This window comes from Podarcis gaigeae, assembly GCF_964106915.1.
Source record: "Podarcis gaigeae genome assembly, chromosome: 14".
Lineage (NCBI taxonomy): Eukaryota > Metazoa > Chordata > Lepidosauria > Squamata > Lacertidae > Podarcis > Podarcis gaigeae.
This window is the reverse complement of record NC_139690.1, coordinates 20,256,751-20,277,816: the sequence shown is the minus strand read 5'-3', so window position 1 is coordinate 20,277,816 and position 21,066 is coordinate 20,256,751. Positions and strand designations below refer to the sequence as shown.

At 43.3% G+C, this 21,066-nt stretch overlaps 1 protein-coding gene across 2 annotated transcripts in view; it reads left to right on the top strand.

Annotated features, from left to right (window-relative positions):
• AGBL1 (AGBL carboxypeptidase 1) overlaps nucleotides 1-21,066 on the top strand; it is a 399,614-nt gene that overhangs the window by 141,117 nt on the left and 237,431 nt on the right. For both annotated transcript variants that reach the window (XM_083712535.1, XM_083712536.1), the window contains exon 18: nucleotides 2,663-2,843. In XM_083712535.1, coding sequence (XP_083568661.1) covers nucleotides 2,663-2,843 — 181 coding nt within the window. The remainder of the gene's footprint in view (nucleotides 1-2,662; nucleotides 2,844-21,066) is intronic.

Below are 21,066 nucleotides of genomic sequence, written 5' to 3'. Positions count from 1 at the left end.
AACGATCTCTCATTGAGTGTCACACCAAATCATATAATTGTCAGATGGGTTGCCAGCTAGGGATCAAGATTGTCAACGCTCATCATTCTCAGAAAGAAGATATTTCATTCTCCTTCCACTTTTACTGGCAAGCTTTGAAAGGGTCTCGGAATCAGAAGTGGCTGTTCATTACTCGAACAAGCGAGTGCCTGGAATTGTGTTTGCAGCTGTGAGTAATGGTGTTTAAATTGAGACAGCGGATATGGGCCAGCACACACATTAATTTCTTTGTAAGGGGCCACATGTGCTGCTCCTGTAGTGGCCTCTGACTCTGATAGCCAGTACAAGGGGCTGTACTTGGAAAGCCCTCTTCTAGGTTGTGCTTTGCCCCCACTCTCATCAAGCTGAAAGCCCCCATTAGCTAGCAGCTTTTCCTTGTTAGAGATAATAGAGAAGGCTGGATCTAAGTAAGCAGTGAAAGGAATAAGGTAATTATTATTATTATTATTATTATTATTATTATTATTATTATTATTATTATTATTATTATTTTATTTATATCCTGCCCTCCCCAGCTGAAGCGGGGCTCAGAGCAGCTAACAACAGTAAAAGTAATACAGCATTATCTAAAATCTATTATAAATCTAAAATCTGTTATAAACCATTATCTATTATAAATCTAAAATCTAAAAGGTAGTGTACCACTTCAAACTTGAGTTGGAGTAGCAACATTTTTGCATGCTCACCTAGGTCAAAGAAGCCAGCTGACCTCACCATAACCAGAAAACAGGAATTGCAAGGGGGGGGGGTTGGTTTGATTGCTTCTGATTTCACTGTTTTCACTTTTGTTCATAAAGTTTCTTTAAAAAAAAACTTATTATGAATTTTTAAAGCTGTGATTTCTTTCAATTATTTGTGTTATAATTTAATCTGCCTTGAAAATTGCTTTTATTGAAAGGTGGACATATAATTTAAAATGCTTAGAAAGTTAAGCTGACTTTAATCTTTTAAAATATTTTAACCTTTGTATGTTTTAAAGTTGGGTTGTAATTTTTCCCTGATTTTCTTGATTTATTTTTTTGTATACTATAATGAACTGGTGTATAAATTTTATGAACTAACACACACACACACACGGTGCATTTCCCCTGGCTGCACTAGTTCAGGGGTGAGGAATCTATGACCCCCAGATGTTATTGGACTACAACTCCCACCAGCCCCAACCAGCATGGTCAGGGATGCTGGGAGTTGGATTCCAACAACATCTGGAGAGCCAAAGATCCCCACAGCAGCACATGCATGTGCAGTTTTCTTTCCTTGCAGGTTTTTTGTGGGTTTTTTTAAAAACATGGGGGAACATTGGAAATGCTACTCCCCACCTGTATAGTCTCCAACTGGTACAATCCATTCTACAATCCCAGAACATGACCTCATCATTCTACTGCAAATATGAGACCCAAATCACAGCATGGCCTATTTTTCTCCCTTGCTTTTTCTAGTGGATTGTACTTTCCCCCCTTTCTCAGCTGCAGGCTAGAATAGAGAGAGAATAAAGAATACAGCTGGTATGTTGTCAAATGTGATGCAAAGCCAAAATTGGTTGGAAGGCCTTGATTCTCTGCCAACATCTGTCTGTAGTGGCTGTCAGAAATGATGGCCACTACAGGCATATGTGTTTTTGCTACATGTTTGTTTAACCTGACAGAGTAATGGAGAAAGCAGCTCTGGGTGTCAAAGCCAGTGGTTCCTCCATTTCCTCCCTCCAACCACTTGAAAATTGCTGAGTGTTTTGGCAGACCAGTTAACAGTTTTTCTGCCTGTGTTCTGTGCTAGATGCTGTATGGTTTTTAGTTGTATTTGTATCACCACTTTTATCTCTTGTATTTTATTCTATGGCATTTCAATTTGAATTCCATAGACATGCTGTGGACCACATGAACGAAGCCAGTGGACCACTGGTGCTCCAAAACAGAAAGCAATGTTCTTTTTCCACCCAGAAGAAAAGTCTCACGGGAAAGTCTCATTTAGTGCCATTTTAGAATAGAAAGCTCCCATGAGTTTATTGGGACAGATATACAGTCGTATCTTGGAAGTTGAACAGAATCCATATTCTGGAAGTCCATTTGACTTCCAAAACGTTTGGAAATCAAAGCGCGGCTTCTGATTGGCTGCAGGAAGCTCCCACAGCCAATCGGAAGCCATGGAAGTACGATTGGATGTTTGAGTTCCAAAGAATGTTCACAAACCGGAAAACTCACTTCTGGGTTTTGATTGTTCAGGAGCCGATTTGTTCAGGAGCCAAGGTGTTTTTGGGATCCAAGTTATGACTGTACAGTGGTACCTCGGGTTAAGTACTTAATTCATTCCAGAGGTCTATACTTAACCTGAAACTGTTCTTAACCTGAAGCACCACTTTAGCTAATGGGGCCTCCTGCTGCCGCCATGCTGCCGGAGCACAATTTCTGTTCTCATCCTGAAGCAAAGTTCTTAACCTGAAGCACTATTTCTGGGTTAGCAGAGTCTGTAACCTGAAGTGTATGTAACCTGAAGCGTATGTAACCTGAGGTACCACTTTATGTTAGTAGTAGTAGTAGTAGTAGTAATAATAATAATAATAGTTGAGAGGGAGAAGAACAGGAAAAAGCATTTTTTAATATAATACCCCTCCCACTGTGTTTTCTAGGTGACCGTCCTTATGTGGTGCTCATGGCAAGGGTCCACCCGGGTGAGAGCAATGCCAGCTGGGTAATGAAGGGGACACTTGAGTTCCTGCTCAGCAGTGACCCCATTGCAGATCTCCTGAGGCAATGCTTCATCTTCAAGGTCATCCCCATGCTGAATCCAGATGGAGTCATCAATGGCAAGTGAGTTACATCGCTTGGGTTGCAGTTACTAGCAAGCAATTAAGCTGGCCATATTAAAAGGCCTATGGAGTTGTGAGTTCCAGCTACTGCGTTCAGCAACAAGGGACATTCCTTATTAGCATGAGATACGTTAATGTGCAGTTGTAGTGGTATATGGTGCTGCCTGGTTGGCTGCCCTTGCTAAGCCTCTTAGCTTTTCAGTTCCCATATTCAAACCCTATATGATTCCTATTTTAACAAATATTTTTATTTATTTAAAATATTATATATTTCAATATTATTCAAACCACTGTCAATGGTACACAACTTTGGGCCCTTGTCCAGTTGCGACTTGGAGCTGGTGACGCCTCTTGCCCTTGCCTAAATATAGAATGCATTTATCAATAAGATGGTTCTCCCAAGTTTGTATTTGATTAGGCTGTTCACCGAATAATGCATTTTCTGGGTAAATTAACTGTCTACCTTTTAACCAATTAATCAGTTATTTAGCCAATTAACATAAATTTTACAGTAGTTCAGTGGAAGTGACATAGTGAGTGTATTTAATGAAGACAACAGTTTCTCTTGACTGATTAACACGGGGGGGGGGACTCATTTGTTGCTTGGGAAATTATCTTAAAAACACATTGCTTGAGTCATGAGAGGCTGATCATTTACATCAATGACATCAGTGTTGGAAAACCTTTAAAGGGAAGGAAACTTGATTGATCATCAGGTTTTTTTCTTTAAAAACCCACATTTTTAAAAAAATAATAAAATACCACCACCCCATCCCACCAGCTGTTAATGAGTTATTCAATCAGACTGAATGTTAAGTTGACTTAAGGCCACAATTCTATGGACAATTACTTCAGAGAAAAATCCTCATTAAACACAGTGAGTGTCTACTGCTTAGTAAGGATGAATAAGTTTGGAACCAGCTAAGTTTTGCTCTGAGTAGAACCATAGGAATGAATTGACAAGGTCCATTAATTTCATTGGGTCTGCTCTGAGTTGCATGGCCTCCAGTATTTCACAGATGGAAGTATAGAATTGTTTGTAGTGCCCCAATCCTTGTGCCCAGGAACCGTGCCTGAGAAACTCAATGGTTTCTTCTTGTGTCATGGTGGTCTGAGTCTTGCTGGGACCAAATTGGCAGCTTAAGAAAAACAAAACATAAAGGAAAAAGAGAGAGAGAATATTTTTTTTAGCTGTGCTTTTTCGAGTTTCTCAAGTGAGTTCCCTTTGAAATAGAAAGGAGGGGCAAAGGTTTACCTTAGAGGGGCTTATTGGAAGCTTTGATTTTTTTGGTCTCTCCATATTTTTCAGAATGCTTCACTTCTCCTTCACACCTTTCACGCTGTGGCACTGATACAACAGCTGAAAGGGAGAGTACCTCAGGATCCTATTGAATGAAATAATGGGATATTGCCCTGAGCTGGTTTTCAAATCTCTCTTTCTCACACACATACACACCTCACAGTCCCTGAGAAGTCGAGGGCCAGACAAACGCCTTTTGCTTTCCCAGCTTTCCATTATCACTGCACATAATTAAAATCTCCACTAGACACAGGCCTGGGGGAACACCTGACCTTTCTTGCAATTTCCAGTTGACTCTTGGAAAGAAGGGCGTTCCTTGAGGAGCAAAAGCGTTCCCTGCATTTCTATGACTGTATATCACAAGTGAGAGTTGCAGCAAAATGTGGCAATATGGAATCCTCCTGTTTCAGGTTCCTGTCAGCCAGCCATGCCCTTTTCCAGGATGCTCTATTCCATTTCCTCCTCTGGTCTCCCAGCCTCCCCCCCCCCCCGCCCGCTAGTCATTTTGTATTCTATATGCACTGGGCATACTCAGTCCCCATTAGGCTGCTGTGTTCTCGTTTTTGTCTCCTTAGCTGTGTATTTTCAGTCTGGATCCCAAACTGAATTAAGCTGATCTGGGATTTGTCCAGAATGATTTGAGTGTGTTAAACATGTGGTTGGTGTTGGTGGCAAGGAAAAATAGGTATAAAAGGAGAATTCCTGGATGTCAAGATCCAAGTTTGAAACAAGTACTCTTTGGTGAGAGAGATTTAAAATTGCAAAACATGTAGCAAAGTAAAGCGGGGAAATCTAAGCTGTTAGACCTTTGAAATATGCCCTTGTGAGTTCCTTCTAAGGTTTCCGTCTTCCTCCAGTATAGAAAAAAGACCACACGCTTGGTAAGATAAAAATGGTTTACTTACAAACTCTGCAAATGTCTGTTCATGTGCTTTTCCATACAACATTCAGAAAATTTGCACAGGCAGTAAAGCTTGACTTAATTACAGTGGTAAAGTTTCTAAATTATTGGTACAGGAACACAAGATTGGCTTGTGAAAGCCATGTGGTCTTAGCTGCTGCAATTAGCACAGATTTCCTCACACACTGGTAGATTGAGGGGAACAAAGCCTTGATTACCTAGTCCAGTGATGGCCAAACTTGGCCCTCCAGCTGTTTTGTGACTACAACTCCCACCATCCCTAGCTAACAGGATCAGTAGTCAGGGATGATGGGAACTGTAGTCCCCCCAAAAGCTGGAGGGCCAAGTTTTGCCATCACTGACCTAGTCCCTTTGAAGGTGAGCTAAGCCTGGCAGGACAGCTTCCTCTGTGGTATTAACCCCTTCATGAATTAATTAGACATAAGCATCAGGCTGCTTATCCTGCAGTTGGGCAATGAAGCGCAGGGGCAGAAGACATGTAGCCAAGACATCAGAATAAGGCAGATGGCTTATCCTTGAAAAACTTTGAGGAATATTGCATCACCCCTCCTAGGTGAGGTGTTGTGGTGAGCTGATGATTTCATGCCAAAGACATCTGCTCTGAATATTACCTTTTAAAATACCACTGTTCCCTCTGGTTGCTGCTGCTGCTTTCTGGATGAGCTGAGAAGGGACCGCACCAGGACCAGGAGTCAAATGATGAAAAGATGATGTTACAATGCCACACAGCCAATCAGGTTTGGCTATGCAGTGGCATTACTGAAAACGGCGTGATATGAAGGCAGCATAAATCAATAAGTCAACCTTTTGAAAGAGGTGCTGAAAAAGCTCTGAAGAGAGAGGGAAACTTTTTCCCCACCGCACCTCCTGAAAACATCAGTGACAAGCCAAGCAGTTTCAGTTCCTCCCTGTGTTCCAGAGCCCTTCCAACCATGCTGCCTACTTTCTCCAACTCACTGTCTTTAAAGTGCTGGTATAAATTAATATCTTCTCCTTTCCTTTGAAAGCTCATAAAGAAGCCAGCCAGGACAATTCTGAACAAGATGATTATTCTGAGTATCCCCATTCGGATCTGACTTTTTAACGAGCAGAGTGATTTTGCATCTCACACGCAGATGCCCCTATAAATCTCTTCCCCCCTTCCCTTTAGCTGTGCTATTGATGCTGCTTCCGTCTACTTATCTCAGCATCTTTCTTGATTTAGAGAGGGATTCCCCCCTCCCCGCATTGCTTTGAAGTGGCTCGTTCTGCAAGTGCCAAAGCTTTCCTGCTCAGTCAGAGAGATAAGGCACCAATATGTGGCATTTAGAAAGGGTTCCTGCCAGCAGCCTAGACATCGGCTGCCACATCAGTGTACACCCTGCCCAGTTGAGGAGAGCTCTCATCCCAACAGGACCTTCCCTGATCATGCTCCAGGAGGCTTAAGAAGTCCCGAGACAAACCAGGCCCGGGTGCCTGCTTTTGCTAATGTGATCTGAAAGCTATAAGCAAATGTACTTCTACGGCAAACATGATGACGGTGATGTAATTACACTAGTGCAGCATATAGCTCAAGTGGGGAACATCCCCCTACCCTGCTTATTCACCCTGGAAGCAATGAAACAAATATATCCATGCTGTGTCCCACTTCTGATTAGAACAGCTTCATGTTTTCTGTTGTGGTTAAGTGTCCCAGATAGGCAGCAGGTTTGAGAATGTTACATACCTACTCTCACAAACAAAGTGGTACGTGACTTGGACGGAATCTTTGTTGTTGTTGTTGTTTAGTCATTTAGTCGTGTCTGACTCTTCATGACCCCATGGACCAGAGCATGCCAGGCACTCCTGTCTTCCATTGCCTCCCGCAGTTTGGTCAGACTCATGTTTGTCGCTTCGAGAACACTGTCCAACCATCTCGTCCTCTGTTGTCCCCTTCTCCTTGTGCCCTCCATCTTTCCCAACATCAGGGTCTTTTCCAGGGAGTCTTCTCTTCTCATGAGGTGGCCAAAATATTGGAGTCTCAGCTTCAGGATCTGTCCTTCCAGTGAGCACTCAGGGCTGATTTCCTTCAGAATGGACAGGTTTGATCTTCTTGCAGTCCATGAGACCCTCCAGCACCATAATTCAAAAGCATCAATTCTTCGGCGATCAGCCTTCTTTATGGTCCAGCTCTCACTTCCATACATCACTACTGGGAAAACCATAGCTTTAACTATACGGACCTTTGTTGGCAAGGTGATGTCTCTGCGGAATCTGGACACATATAAAAACCACTCTGAAAATGCTTTTTTATAAAAGCATTTTTTAAAATACAGTGGTACCTCAGGTTAAGTACTTAATTCGTTCTGGAGGTCTGTTCTTAACCTGAAACTGTTCTTAACCTCAAGCACCACTTTAGCTAATGGGGCCTCCCACTGCTGCCGTGCCGCCACCACTGCGCAATTTCTGTTCTAATCCTAAAGCAAATTTCTTAACCTGAGGTACTATTTCTGGGTTAGTGGAGTCTGTAACCTGAAGCGTGTGTAACCTGAAGAGTATGTAACCCAAGGTACCACTGTACAGTCGTACCTTGGATCCCAAATGCCTTGGTACTTGGACGTTTTGGCTCCTGAACGCTGCAAACCCGGAAGCATGTGTTCTGGTTTGCAAACGTTCTTTGGAACCCAAACGTTCAACGGAGCTTCCACGGAGGACTTCCTGCAGCCAACCAGAAGCTGCGCTTTGGTTTCCAAACATTTTGGAATTCGAATGGACTTCCAGAATGGATTCCATTTGACTCCCAAGGTATGACTGTACATCTAATTTTGCATAAGACTCACCATCGCCATCTAGTGTCATGTTGTATATTGCACTTAAAACACACTTAACACGTTTTATTTGCAGCTGTATAACTGCGTCCCAAGGACAAGCTGTTCTGCACTTAAGTCTGTTGAATATGCTCTGTATAACAGGGATTTGAATCTGCATTGCACTGGCTGAAAAAGAAAGGTGCAATTAAGCCAAGGGAAGGTAACAATAAGTGTACAATACACAGAGATGATTGCATCTGCCGGGCAAAAAACTGAACTATGTTTCTTGCAGATAAGTTTCTCAGTCATGTGCGATGCCAATGTGCAAGGAGGTGGGGGAAGTGACAAAGTTTGACACCTCTAGGCTGTTGTCTCCAGGAAGGGTGTTACCTAGTTTGTACCTATTGTACACCAGTATACTGAGCTAGGGCTATACTGTAACCCCTTGCTAATGAAGCAATCTTTCTATTGGCTTGTAATAAGGACTTCTTCACCACATGGTAAGAATGAAATCCCAGCTTGCTTGCAATTTTGCCTAATATTGATATTATTTTGCAAGGCATTCCTCTGATACAGTGCATTTTTGTACATTACTTTCGCCACTATATCAATCTGTGTGTGCACTTTCCCCAAATATATGCTTCTTTGTATTGCAACAGCATCACAAACATTCAGAGAAGTGCACATTTCAAAGGATGGCTGCGTTCTCTTTGGGAAGTGCAAATTAGGGAGGTTCTTATTAAAATGGGAACTGAACACATTTCTTCCCCATCTGCAGTCTGGAGCTATATGCAACAATGGTTTGCCTCAAGGATAAAAGAGCCTTCTTGAAAAATAAAATGGAGGGGTAGTGCATTGCTCCTCTTTGAAGCATAGTGTGGAGATAGTGGATAGCGGAAAGCTTTTCTCTATTTCCCATAGCCCTACAACTAGAACACTTAGAAATCTGGGACATCCATTGAAGCTGAAAAATGATTCAAGAACAAGAAAGTACTTATTCACACAATGTAGAGTTAAATTACGGAGTTGTGATGGCAGAGGTGCAGCTTGCGAGGGCGATGGGGAAGGGGGAATGTCTCCTATGATGTCACATGAGTGCGACATCCTGACATCGCATGCGCAACATCCAGATGTTGGGAGGAGCCAGGGGGGAGCCAAAGGTGGTGGCAGCATGGTCTCCTCCCACAGCCGCCATCAGCAGAGGGCTGCTTCAGTCCTCTCGCAAATTCAATTCAGCTGACACATGTACCCATGGTCAGCAGAAATAGAGTTGCAGCACCTTCTCAGCTAGGGATGCAAGGAGGCACCATTTTCCATCCTCCACTGTATTCATTGCATGTCCAGTTGTACCTTGGAAGGTGAACGGGATCCATTCCAGAAGTCTGTTTGACTTACAAAACGTCCAGAAACCAAGGCTGCAGCTTCCAATTGACTGCAGGAAGCTCCTGCGGCCAGCTGGAAACCATGGAGGCCCTGTTGAACGTTCGGCTTCCAACGAATATTCGCAAACTGGAACACTCACATCCGTCCAGGTTTATGGCGTTTGGGAGCCAAAACGTTTGACTCGCAAGGCGTTTGGGATCCAAGGTACTACTGTAGTGCCGTTTCCGTTCCCCTGCAGTTCAGCTTCCACAGAAAACCGTGTTATTTGTCTCGCTGTTTGCTGTGGTGAAATCGTGTAATTTATATAATTTACCTAATTAATTATGTAAGCCTAGGACTTGCCGATCAGAAGGTTGGCGGTTCGAATCCCCGCGATGGGGTGAGCTCCCGTTGCTCGGTCCCTGCTCCTGCCAACCTAGCAGTTCAAAAGCACGTCAAAATGCAAGTAGATAAATAGGTACTGCTCTGGCGGGAAGGTAAACGGCGTTTCCGTGAGCTGCTCTGGTTCGCCAGAAGCGGCTAACTCATGCTGGCCACATGACCCGGAAGCTGTATGCTGGCTCCCTCAGCCAATAAAGCGAGATGAGCGCTGCAACCCCAGTCGGTCACGACTGGACCTAATGGTCAGGGGTCCCTTTACCTTTACCTTATGTTGTCCTTACATTATTCCACCTCGTTCATTTCAGTGCAAAGGAAACACAATGCAAATGGGGTGTGGTGGGGAGGAGTATTCAAGTATGTATCATTTGCAGACTGAAGGCAACAGCAGCAGCGAATATCAATCCTATTCTCTGGATTGATTTCCTTTCCAGACATGGGATGAATAAGTGAACATCAGCAATTTCCGCTCCTGTTTCTGTTTTCATTGGAATTCTCCAACATCCCTATTCTCAGCTGCTCAGTTTTTTTACTGGCACACTCTCTTAATGTCATGCCAAGAAATGCCTGGGCCACATCACTTGTGCAAGATCCAATCCTAAACTGCTGGCATTCTGAGCTCTTGGCTAGTCTTTCCCAGACACTGCAGGTCCAGATAAATATTGTTATTTATGATACCTAAATTTAGGGTTATTAATTGCATCAGTAAAAAAACAACAACCCTCCTAATTTATTTCATCATAAACAGCAATAATGAACGCTGCCAAATGCTAATTCCCACTGCTCGCCAACTGTGCCCATGTTTGATTGATTTTTTTTTTAACCCTCTTCCCAGAAGTATTAAATTAAAAATGATTCAGAGCTGCAGAATCATTGATCAGACTTGGAGTTGACAGAGGAATACATGGAATCAAAGTGAAAGATTCCTGCATATCCTCTTCGTCTTTCCCAGCTGCCCCCATTTCTGTTCCCTTTCCCAACCCAAACACTTGAGGATTTATTGACACTACAGGAAAGCAGGGAGACTGAAGATAGGAAGTAGGAATGCTAGATAGCTGCAACTGCAGTGAGAGCATGAAGGCAGCTCCCAAATGTGATTGGCAGATATCTGCCCGTTTTGCTGTTTGCTATCGTTTTGATGCATTGCACTTTCATTGTATGCAGCAATATATTGTTCGCCGCTTTGGGGCCTCTGGGCCAAAAAAGTGGTATCTAAATAAAACTTCATATAATATAACATCACGGCCTTGTGCAGTGTAAAAGTAACAAATGCACATTTAATGTGCGAAAAACAGCCGCCGTTGTACAGAGAAGGGAAAAAACACACCCCGAGGTACCAGAATCCCAGCACTGGTTTTGAAATCCAGGCCTTGCAAATTGCCATCCTCTCTTCTCGTGGGCCACAAGAACTCTTCCACTTGCCTTCACTCTTCCAGAGTGTTATTTATTCCATCCTTTATCTGCCAGAGCTGCCTTGCTGCATGAATTATGAGCTGGCTTCATTTAGCACCACTGTTTCCTCCTTGGCAAATGCACTCCCATACATCCTTGCTCCCCAGGAATGTGTTTGCTTCTCTATTTACAGCTTCCCCCAACTGCTCCCTCCCATCCACATTTGCTCCAGCTTCCCTCCCTGCTTTCCCTTGCTCAGTGGCCCCATAATGGCCACAGAGATAAATAAAATGCATAATTCTTCCCAGTCATTGTTATTTTCCGCTGCTGTTGTTTTCGTTGTTGCCCTGCGCGGTAATATATATAATAACAAGGAAAACAAATCTTATTACTAAAGTAATTACAATAAATAAAAGGGCGAGAGAAGAGCTGAAGAAAGGGGTCGCCGGGGAGAGATTGCAGTAGGGTTTTGCTTTGTTGTGTTTTAGTTTCCTTACATTTCTTTTTTTAAAAAAATGTAATTTGCTCAGGGTGTACGGTGTGCCACGCTGGTGAGGAGGGGGAGAGGGATGATGGCTAATTAGCGGCCAGGTGTCACCGTGGTGGCAACATGCCCATCTCTCATCTCCATGCATCCCTGGGCCTTTGGAAGAGGCCACATTGCTGCCCCATCACTCAGCACCAGCTGCTCTTATTGTGCTGAGCCTCTCTGCACTTTGAGCTGCCTCCCTGAGACATTCCAAGCATGTCCCATTTACCCCCTTCCCTCTGCCTTTCCACTATGCTTTGTGCACTTTCATGACTGTGGCAGGGAAACAAGCACTTATTTCTTGCGTTTCCCCAGTGCCACTCATTGCACATAATCTGTTCCTGGCTGGAATAGCTCAGAACCCAAGGTTCATACCCAAGGTCCTTATAAGGTAAAAGGTGGGCCAGTGAAGTCCAAACAAAGGTGACTATGGGGTTGCGGCGCTCATCTCACTTTCAGGCCGAGGGAGCTGGCGTTTGTCCACAGACAGTTTTCCGGATCATGTGGCCAGCAGGACCAAACCGCTACTGGCACACAGAGGACTGTGATGAGTGCTAGAGCTCACAGAAACACCATTTACCTTCCCGCCACAGTGGTACCTATTTATCTACTTGTGCTGGCATGCTTTCGAACTGCTAGGTTGGCAGGAGCTGGGACAGAGCAACAGGAGCTCACCCTGCTGCGGGGATTCGAACCACTGAGCTACCGATCAGCAAGCCCAAGAGGCTCAGTTGTTTAGACCAAAGCACCACTCATGTCCCCCAAGGTCCTTATAATATAGCATGAACAGCAGCCAGCCAGATACCCACTGGGAAATTCTGGCTGTACACAGTTTCTTTGGAGAATGAGAAGAGCCCTCAGCAGCTCTGTTGGAGACTGTATGCTACTGAATACCACTTTCTGGGAATTACAAGTGGGGAGAGTGCTGTTGCCCTTCTTGAGGAATTCTTACATATTTGCTTCATTTCCCATTCTTTGGAACTTCACCCATTTCTCCATTGATTTCAATGGAATATCCAGCCAGTGTTCTGCTGCCTGAAAGTTCTATGTTTGCAATCTTAATGACATGAAATTTAGATGATGATGTTAATGATTGATAATGATAACGATAATGATAATAATAATTTATCGCTTATACCCCGCCCATCTGGCCGGGTCTTCCCAGCCAAATATTAAAAACAAGATAAAGCATAAAATATTAAAAGCTTCCCTAAACAGGGCTGCCTTCAGATTTCTTCTAAAATTATTTCTTTGACAACTGGTGGGAGGGCATTCCACAGGGCGGGTACCACTACTGAGAAGGCCCTCTGCCTGGTTCCCTGTAACTTCTCTTCTTGCAGGGAGGGAACTGCCAGAAGGCCCTTGGCACTGGACCACAGTGTCCAGGCTTGACGATGGGGGTGGAGACGCTCCTTCAGGTATACTGGACCGAGGCCATTTAGGGCTTTAAAGGTCAGCACCAACACTTTGAATTGTGCCCAGAAACTGTGCCTGGGAGCCAGTAGAGGCATTCTATAGCCAATTCCACCACCCACACATTGCTAACCCACCAAATTTCAGGTGGATAACACAAACGATATTCATTGTATCAACCACAGTTGCACAGATCCAAAATTAATTCAGGTGTTAAAAGCCTCTTGTGATGACAGGAGAGCAGGAACATTCTCACTTATCCCACCCCTTCTGTCACCTGACCCCCCCACCTCCCTCCATGCATTGGAGTGCAAAGGGCTACACTGGGGAGCCTGAAATGCAGTTTTCCCATGCAATTTGCAACCGTGATTATGCAGCTTTCTAAGGACAAATTTCACGGGACTTTAATTGAGTAGTTCAGCCTTTGAGAGTAGTCCCCACCACCAATTCCCAGTACAGCTTTCAATCCCCCCCAATCTGGACTGAAGGCTCTGTGTCTGCAGTTAAATTGGTTTTCATGCAATTCTATATAAGGCAACTTCCTACATTCCAATGCTAGGGTTGCAGCCTAACTGCTATCTAAATTAAACAGAGCTTTTCACTCTGGTCAATTTCATCCCTGGGAGCTGTACACATCCTAGCCCATTTCTTCAATGCAAAACAAAACCTCCATTGCAAAGCAATTAAAAATGAATGGACTAATATATTTCCATCCAGTTCATGAGATTCATCCAAATTCACATTTGCTGACTCCCATAAAAATGAATGAACATATGCAGCTTGTTCATTCGTTATTCTATCTCTTAAAACATAAACACAGAGTGAAGACCCCTATTGGGAAGGCTGTAAGAGATTGCAGGGTTACACTCATGAGGCAAAGTGAGTCAACTGCCCCAGGTGGGAAGACCCATAGGAGCAGTAGATCTTCATTCACCCTTCTTCTCTGGTCGGGAAGCAGGCACCATTTTGTGGTTTGCCTCAGGTTCCAAAATGTCTTGTATAAATTTTGACTCCCTGGGCTGGAGAAGGAAGTTCTGAGGAAGAAAGTTGGGAATAAGCTGAGTTGCTTTCTGGTTATTATGGATGGTGGTGTTTGTAAATGGGGATTGGAAGGTGCTGGACACCAGAGGTGGGCAGGCTTCAGGTTTGCAAGATCCATACCCTCCAACATTTCTCTGATGAAAACAGGGATGTCCAATTCCATAATGATAATTTTACTATTTATACCCCACACATGTTACTGGGTTGCTCCAGCCACTCTTGACAGCTTCCATCATAATATAAAAGCATAATAAAACATTAAGCATGAAAAAAAACACCCTTCCCTATACAGGATTGCCTTCAGACAGTTCAGAGGTCAGAGAACTCCATATACTCCAACTTTTCTCCAATGAAAATAGGGACATCCTAAGAAAAAGTGGGACATTCCAGGATCAAATAAGAAATTAGGATGGCTTCTCTAAATCAGGGACATCCTTGGGAAATAGGGACACTTGGGGGGTCTGCAAGATCTACTTTGTGCTTCTGCTGGAACCCCAAGAATCAGAGCCAATGCAAAAGGCTTAATTCTGAACTGGAAAAAAGATGTTTTGGATACCAGATCTAAACTGAGTTCACAGACCTTTGACTCCAAAATACTTCCCCGGCATTTGAGGAGGATATGGCCTGTGAAGTGTAGCCTGGGGAGAGTTCTGAGGACCAACTGGAGAAGCTTGGAGGGGTGCATTTGACCTATAGGCCTAATGCTCATTATCCCTGGCCTAATGGTAGGGCCAGCCCACTATGCTCTACCTTTTCTGGCAGCAGTTAGCACACTTCAAAAAAGGGCCCATTTCTTCAAGACAGATTTTGATGCTGCTTTTGGTCTCCTCAGCATAGGGCAAGCAGTATTATCAGTTTATCTTGAAGGCAGCAAATGCTTGTTACGGATGCTGAGCCAATGTTTTGCTTTGATGTGAAACAACCCCAAAAGAACATGAAAGAACATCAGGGGAGGGGAAAAAAAAGACTCTGGTGTTCAATTTGGAGACTTTTCTCACATAAAAAATGATGATAAATTGGAGTGGGTTCAGAGGTAGATAATGAAAATAATGGAAGGTTTTCACCAGCAACAACACAAGGGGAAGCAGGAAGGGTATTGGATAGGTTTTAAAATTTTGAGAAGATTGGGGAAGGAGATGATGACTGTTTTCAGGTATATAATGGCGTTGTTATACGAAGGATTTGGAGCAATCATTTTCCATGGCTACCAAAAAGGAGATTGGAAAAGTAAGCAATTTGCATTGCGGGGAAGGCCGATTTTGCTAAAATCTTACGTTTAAACCTCCTAGTGACAGATGCTTCTGCCTAATGAAAAACATTGCCAAGGTACCCCATGTTCCTAGTTTTGGGTGTGTTTGGGGGAAAGATGGTCGATAGCAGGTAGTGCATGGTTTTGGAGAACATTAGCAAGTCCACATGATGTGGTATTGTTAGTAGGGCTGATTTCAACAACCCTATAGGGGAATGTTTGGTTGTTTCAGAGGGAAGTATGCAGAGGGGGCACCCTAGTTGCTGTTTTGTTACTGGCCCAAGTTCAGTGGGTTAATATTAGTAGACAAAGCCTTTAACAGCTTAGGGCCAGTTTACCTGTAGGATCACTTTATCCCTTATATGCACAGTCAACCACATGATCTGAGAAAATGACACCAAGACTAAGGCTTACCCAATGCCTGAACCATGAGAGTTGTGACTATTGCTATTAGGTATGCAAAACCACAAGGCAAGAGCCATTTTGTCAGGTGGAAAATTCCTGCCCGGTCCCAAATACGGTTCATTTGAAACTTGCAAATGCCCAAATAGCTATTTTTTTGCAATAGCATCCTTCATAATATGGGAGAGCTGGTGCTCCCTCAACCAGAACAAATTCAGGTCACCTACATCTATTTTTAGTTGTTCAGTGGTGACTGGCTTCCCCTTCCACATTAAAAATAAAGGTACCCCTGCCCGTACGGGCCAGTCGTGTCCGACTCTAGGGTTGTGTGCCCATCTCACTTAAGAGGCCGGGGGCCAGTGCTGTCCGGAGACACTTCCGGGTCACGTGGCCAGCGTGACGAAGCTGCTCTGGCGAGCCAACACCAGTGCAGCACACGGAAATACCGTTTACCTTCCCGCTATAAAGCGGTACCTATTTATCTACTTGCACTTAGGGGTGCTTTCGAACTGCTAGGTGGGCAGGAGCTGGGACCGAAAGACGGGAGCTCACCCCGCCGCGGGGATTCGAACTGCCGACCATGTGATCGGCAACCCCTAGGCACTGAGGTTTTACCCACAGCACCACCCACGTCCCTCACATTAAAAATATTTGAGCCTAAAGTAACCCTGATGCTGCTGAAATTGAAAAATGGCAGACTTGCCGTCTAAATGACAAACCGAATGCACCAGGCTTGCGGGATGCTTCTGATCTGAACTGAGAACAACACAAAATTATGCACCTATTTTTGCACTGTGCCATCTGCATTCCTTGGGCAAAGCACTAACAGAGGCAGCTGCAGCAACTGTTGCACATTGGCTGATTGCTGAAATTGCCTTGAACTTTTTAAAAGGGCTAATGATTCCTGACTCAAGCAATCAATTTAGCTGGAATTTCCAGATTAGAAAAACAACAACAAACCTGAGCATGTATGCTTCAAGGGCCAGGCATGAATCGTGTAAATGTGAACTTTTTTTTTAAAAAAAAGGTAAAACGTGAGTCTGGATTTAGGGATAGGTGGCTGGGAGAAATTTGATTCAGTTCACATTTAAAGGCGGATGTACCTCACCCACACTTTCTGAAATAATACAGTATCCAAAACACAGCCTTCATAGGTTTAGTGATTTGGGCATTAAAAATTTGCATGTGGAGGCTACCATTTGGGTTAGGAATTTCTGGAGCTTAGTATTGGAGTTATTGTGCAGGTTTGTGAGAGATGCTAGACTTTGTGAAAGGCTCTGGGTGAAGTGTAATACAGTGGTACCTCGGGTTACAAAAGCTTCAGGTTACAGATGCTTCAAGTTACAGACTTGTAAGCATCTGTAACTTGAAGCATCAAGTTACTATCAATTTCAGTTCTATCATTTTCCCATTCTTCAGTTCTCCACATTCGCCAGTATTTTAGTGCAAATTTCTTCTAATATACACGTTAGTATGCAATTTTGCTAAATATACACATTTTTGTGGAACATTTCCCTCTTATGTAATGCATTTTGTATGTGCTGTTTTCACCAATATATGGATTTTTATGCACACTTAACCCCGTGTATGCATTTTTGTACACATCATTTGGTAGGAGAAGCTAATTGCAAAATTCAGAGAAGTGCATTGCAAAATTCAGAGAAGTGCAAACTGTGAAGGGTGGCTGTGTTTTGGGCTGCATATTATTTTGGAAACTACAAAATTGGTAGGTTTGCCTTTAAATGCAAATCTCTCTTCTATTCCCACCTCTGGTCCACATGGCACAGGTCTGACCTGCACACCATGGCTAACACAGATTCAGGCTTGACACATCATGAACAACAAAACACCTAATTGTTGTTGTTGTTTTTAACCAAACAAATTGCTTTTAAAAACTGAAAAATAGAGCAAGGCACTGTAACATGCAACATGTGGGAACAGAAATAGAGCATCCCATGGTTATCTCAGTCAATTCAATTCCTTCTCCATCCCATCCTATAATTCTCAAGCATGATAAACTTTTAGCATGCACATGTGCAAAAAAAACAAAAACAAAAACAAAAAAACAAAAAAACACTTTGGAATTCCAAGAAGGGAGGGGCAACCTTCCGCCAATTCTCCCTCTCCAGCATTCTCACACTGTGTTCGTAATTGGCAAAGTGATTACAATTTGGGATGAGGAAAATTTGCTCATCACTAATCAAAATTGTTAAGGTCTTTCCCCATGAGCTAGAAATTTGGCACACAGCCTGAAGGCTGAACAAAACTGGAAACACATCCGTCCTAAATCATTACCCACAACGTTTAAGGTGTTTTCTGTCTCTGAAAAGCCAAATCTCATAACTGTTTATGAGTTAGCACCATATAACAGTTTATCTCATAAAGGAGTCAACTAAGCTAAATGCAAGCCAATTTTACTAGTATGTAAATACACAAAGTAACTTGGTTTAAAATTCCCTTTTCTCTCCAGTGGTGCAAATTATTGGGGGCACATAATCCTTGTGATATAGCACCCCTGATACAATTTTCCTCACAGGCCCGGCACAGCAATTATTTGAGCTTGAAAATGTAAAACAATTCATTTGGCACCAAAAAGCAACTTGTTCAATGACTCTGATATGGATTGCTCTACTAGAATAAAAGGAAAGTGTACTTATACAGTCGTACCTTGGAAGTCGAATAGCTTAGTTCCCAAACATTTTGGCTCCCGAATGCTGCAAACCCTGTTGCGGTTTGCGAACTATTTTGGAAGTCAAACGTCCAGCAGGGCTTCCGTGGCTTCCAATTGGCTGCACGAGCTTCCTGCAGCCAATCAGAAGCCACACTTTGGTTTTTGATTGTTTTGGAAGTTGAACAGACTTCTGGAACGGATTCCATTCAACTTCCAGGGTGCTACTGTATATGGATTTCATTGCACGTTCTATAGAACACAGAATGCTGGGGAAATGTCAAGATTTAATCAGGTTTTGAATTTTGTTGGGATTTCACTTTCTTTTGCTTCCTTTTATCCCTTTGAACAATTTCGCCTATAGAGGGCATACTGTGCAAACAGAAAAATTATCATCTTCAAAAGAAGTCAGCATGGGGGTTTTCATAAGGTTGGGTCTGGACCTGAAGAGCTGGGGTTATAACTCTTTGCCTAGGAAGGAATTAATTTCAGATCTCCTCATATTAAAAGAAGCAGTAGGAACCTGGTGCCATAAAACTTTATTGGCCAATTTTCCAGGCATAAATTGCCCATGATTCCTTTTGCAGACACATTACATGTTTATGAAACAGAAATTTTGCTTATTTAGGCGGGAGGAGAGCTGCACAGTAAAAGTAACCAAGGGCGGTGTGGGATCCAGTCAGGCTGAAACACTGTAAAATTCTGCTGATTCTGCTGGTGGGAAATGGTAACAAAAAAGAGCTTCAGTCCCTGCCATGAAATTTAATGGGGTTTTAAAATGCTTCATTTTGGTGGGTTGTTGCTTCATATTTCTAATATCAATTTTGTAATTGGAAAACCATTTTATTTATTTTTTAAAAAATAATGTGGTTGTTTTTTTTAATGCAATGCAATTTTTGTCAGGAATAAGTACAGGTTTTCATGAGCACTGTGCTGAATCTTTCTCCAGCATTTTTTCGACCATTCTCCATCGATCAATGAGAAAATAAATTGCATTCAAAAATTACCAAAGGAAAGAGAATTTTGGGAAGGTGACATCCTACTAGGTTGTATGTTGGGGTTTTTTTTTTTTTTTTGGTATGTTTTCCTTACCTTTGAGATGGCCAAGTGGGTTTTTTTAGGATCCTTTCATTCATTCTACAAACCTTATCATCAGTGGTCTGCACTCTGCAGCCTTCCTGGGTGCCAGCACTTTAACCAAAGCCCAGAAGAACACTTTATGAGCTTCCTCCTCCCATAAGCCTCCCCCCCCCCCAGATCAGGAAGCCTCAGCAGCCAACAGGACAGTGTTGGGGAACACTTTACTGGAAAGAAGCAGGGAGAACATTTCTCAGTTTTCTTCCATTTTGGAAGCTGGTACCATCACATGTTTGGGATGCTTATCCTGCAAAGCAGAAATGAACCACCCCCCACCCAAAGCAGATCAGTGTTGCCCATCACATGTGTATTTTTATGTACCATTTTGCATTATACAGTGATACCTCGGGTTACATACGCTTCAGGTTACATACGTTTCAGGTTACAGACTCCGCTAACCCAGAAATAGCACCTCGGGTTAAGGGCTTTGATTCAGAATGAGAACAGAAATCGTGCTCCGGTGGCGCAGCAGCAGCAGGAGGCCCCATTCGCTAAAGTGGTGCTTCAGGTTAAGAACAGTTTCAGGTTAAGAACGGGCCTCCGGAACGAATTAAGTACTTAACCCGAGGTACCACTGCATCACCCTTTCACAAGCATGCATTTTAAATTTAATGTAGATCTAAATCACGGGTTGAGTTCTGAACATAGCAGCTGCACAATTATGCCACTACTTTTATTTTTGCAGACAGAACAACAATGTAGAAAACCTGCTGCCTGTTTGGCACACTTATCCCCTGTCTGGCACACTTATATGGAACAGCAAATTTTGCCTTGGGTGTGCAATATACCAAACAAACAGACAATCTATCCCAAATATGTGCACCATCCCTAAACTCAGCTATATTTGCCTCTCTCCCAGGGCCTTGTGACTTTTAGCTGATTTCATCCATCTGCTGTCTTCACGTGATCGCTTTGTTTAATAGAAGCACAAGAACTGTGTGTATGCGTTTGTGTGCAAATTAAATAAATAAGCACCAAAGACAAACTCAGGAAGGGACTAGACGTATGTGGGGATCTATGCTGAGACAAGCTTGAGGAATTGCTCTGCTCCATATTCAAACATTTCCCTCTGATGCATTGGGGTGGCGCAGAAGCCGACGTTGACATATGGACGAGGCCCCCTTAGCAGGACGGGAAGCTGTTGTGTGATAAATGACACAATATGTCAAGGGGCTTCTGTGATCCATCATGCCGGCTTCCTCTTTCCTGCCATGATGAGTGGTGAGTGGAGGAGAGGGTGATGAAGGAAGGGACCACCCACCCAGACAAGCCGCGGAGAGCCTGCGAAAACCAAAGCTCACATTGTAGGCACAGCGTGGTGGCCCCGTTTATTTACTTGTTTGGATTTTGTGCCCTTTTTAAAAAAATATATATTTAGGAGCATGATGGCATACACAACATAGATAATGGAAAACAACATATGTGCAGTACACAATAGGGAAAAAATTGGAAAAGAAAAGCAGCTTAAAATCATGATATAATCACATCCTAAAATTACAGCTACCCCACGTCCAGTAACTGATGCACATTGTTGCACAGGGAATCCCTTCTGTTAGAGCAGGAGTTGGGGACCTTTCTTTGGGTGGAGCCAGAGCCAAACATGGGCAGAATTTGCAGGACTGTCTTCTCCTCTTCCCCCTCC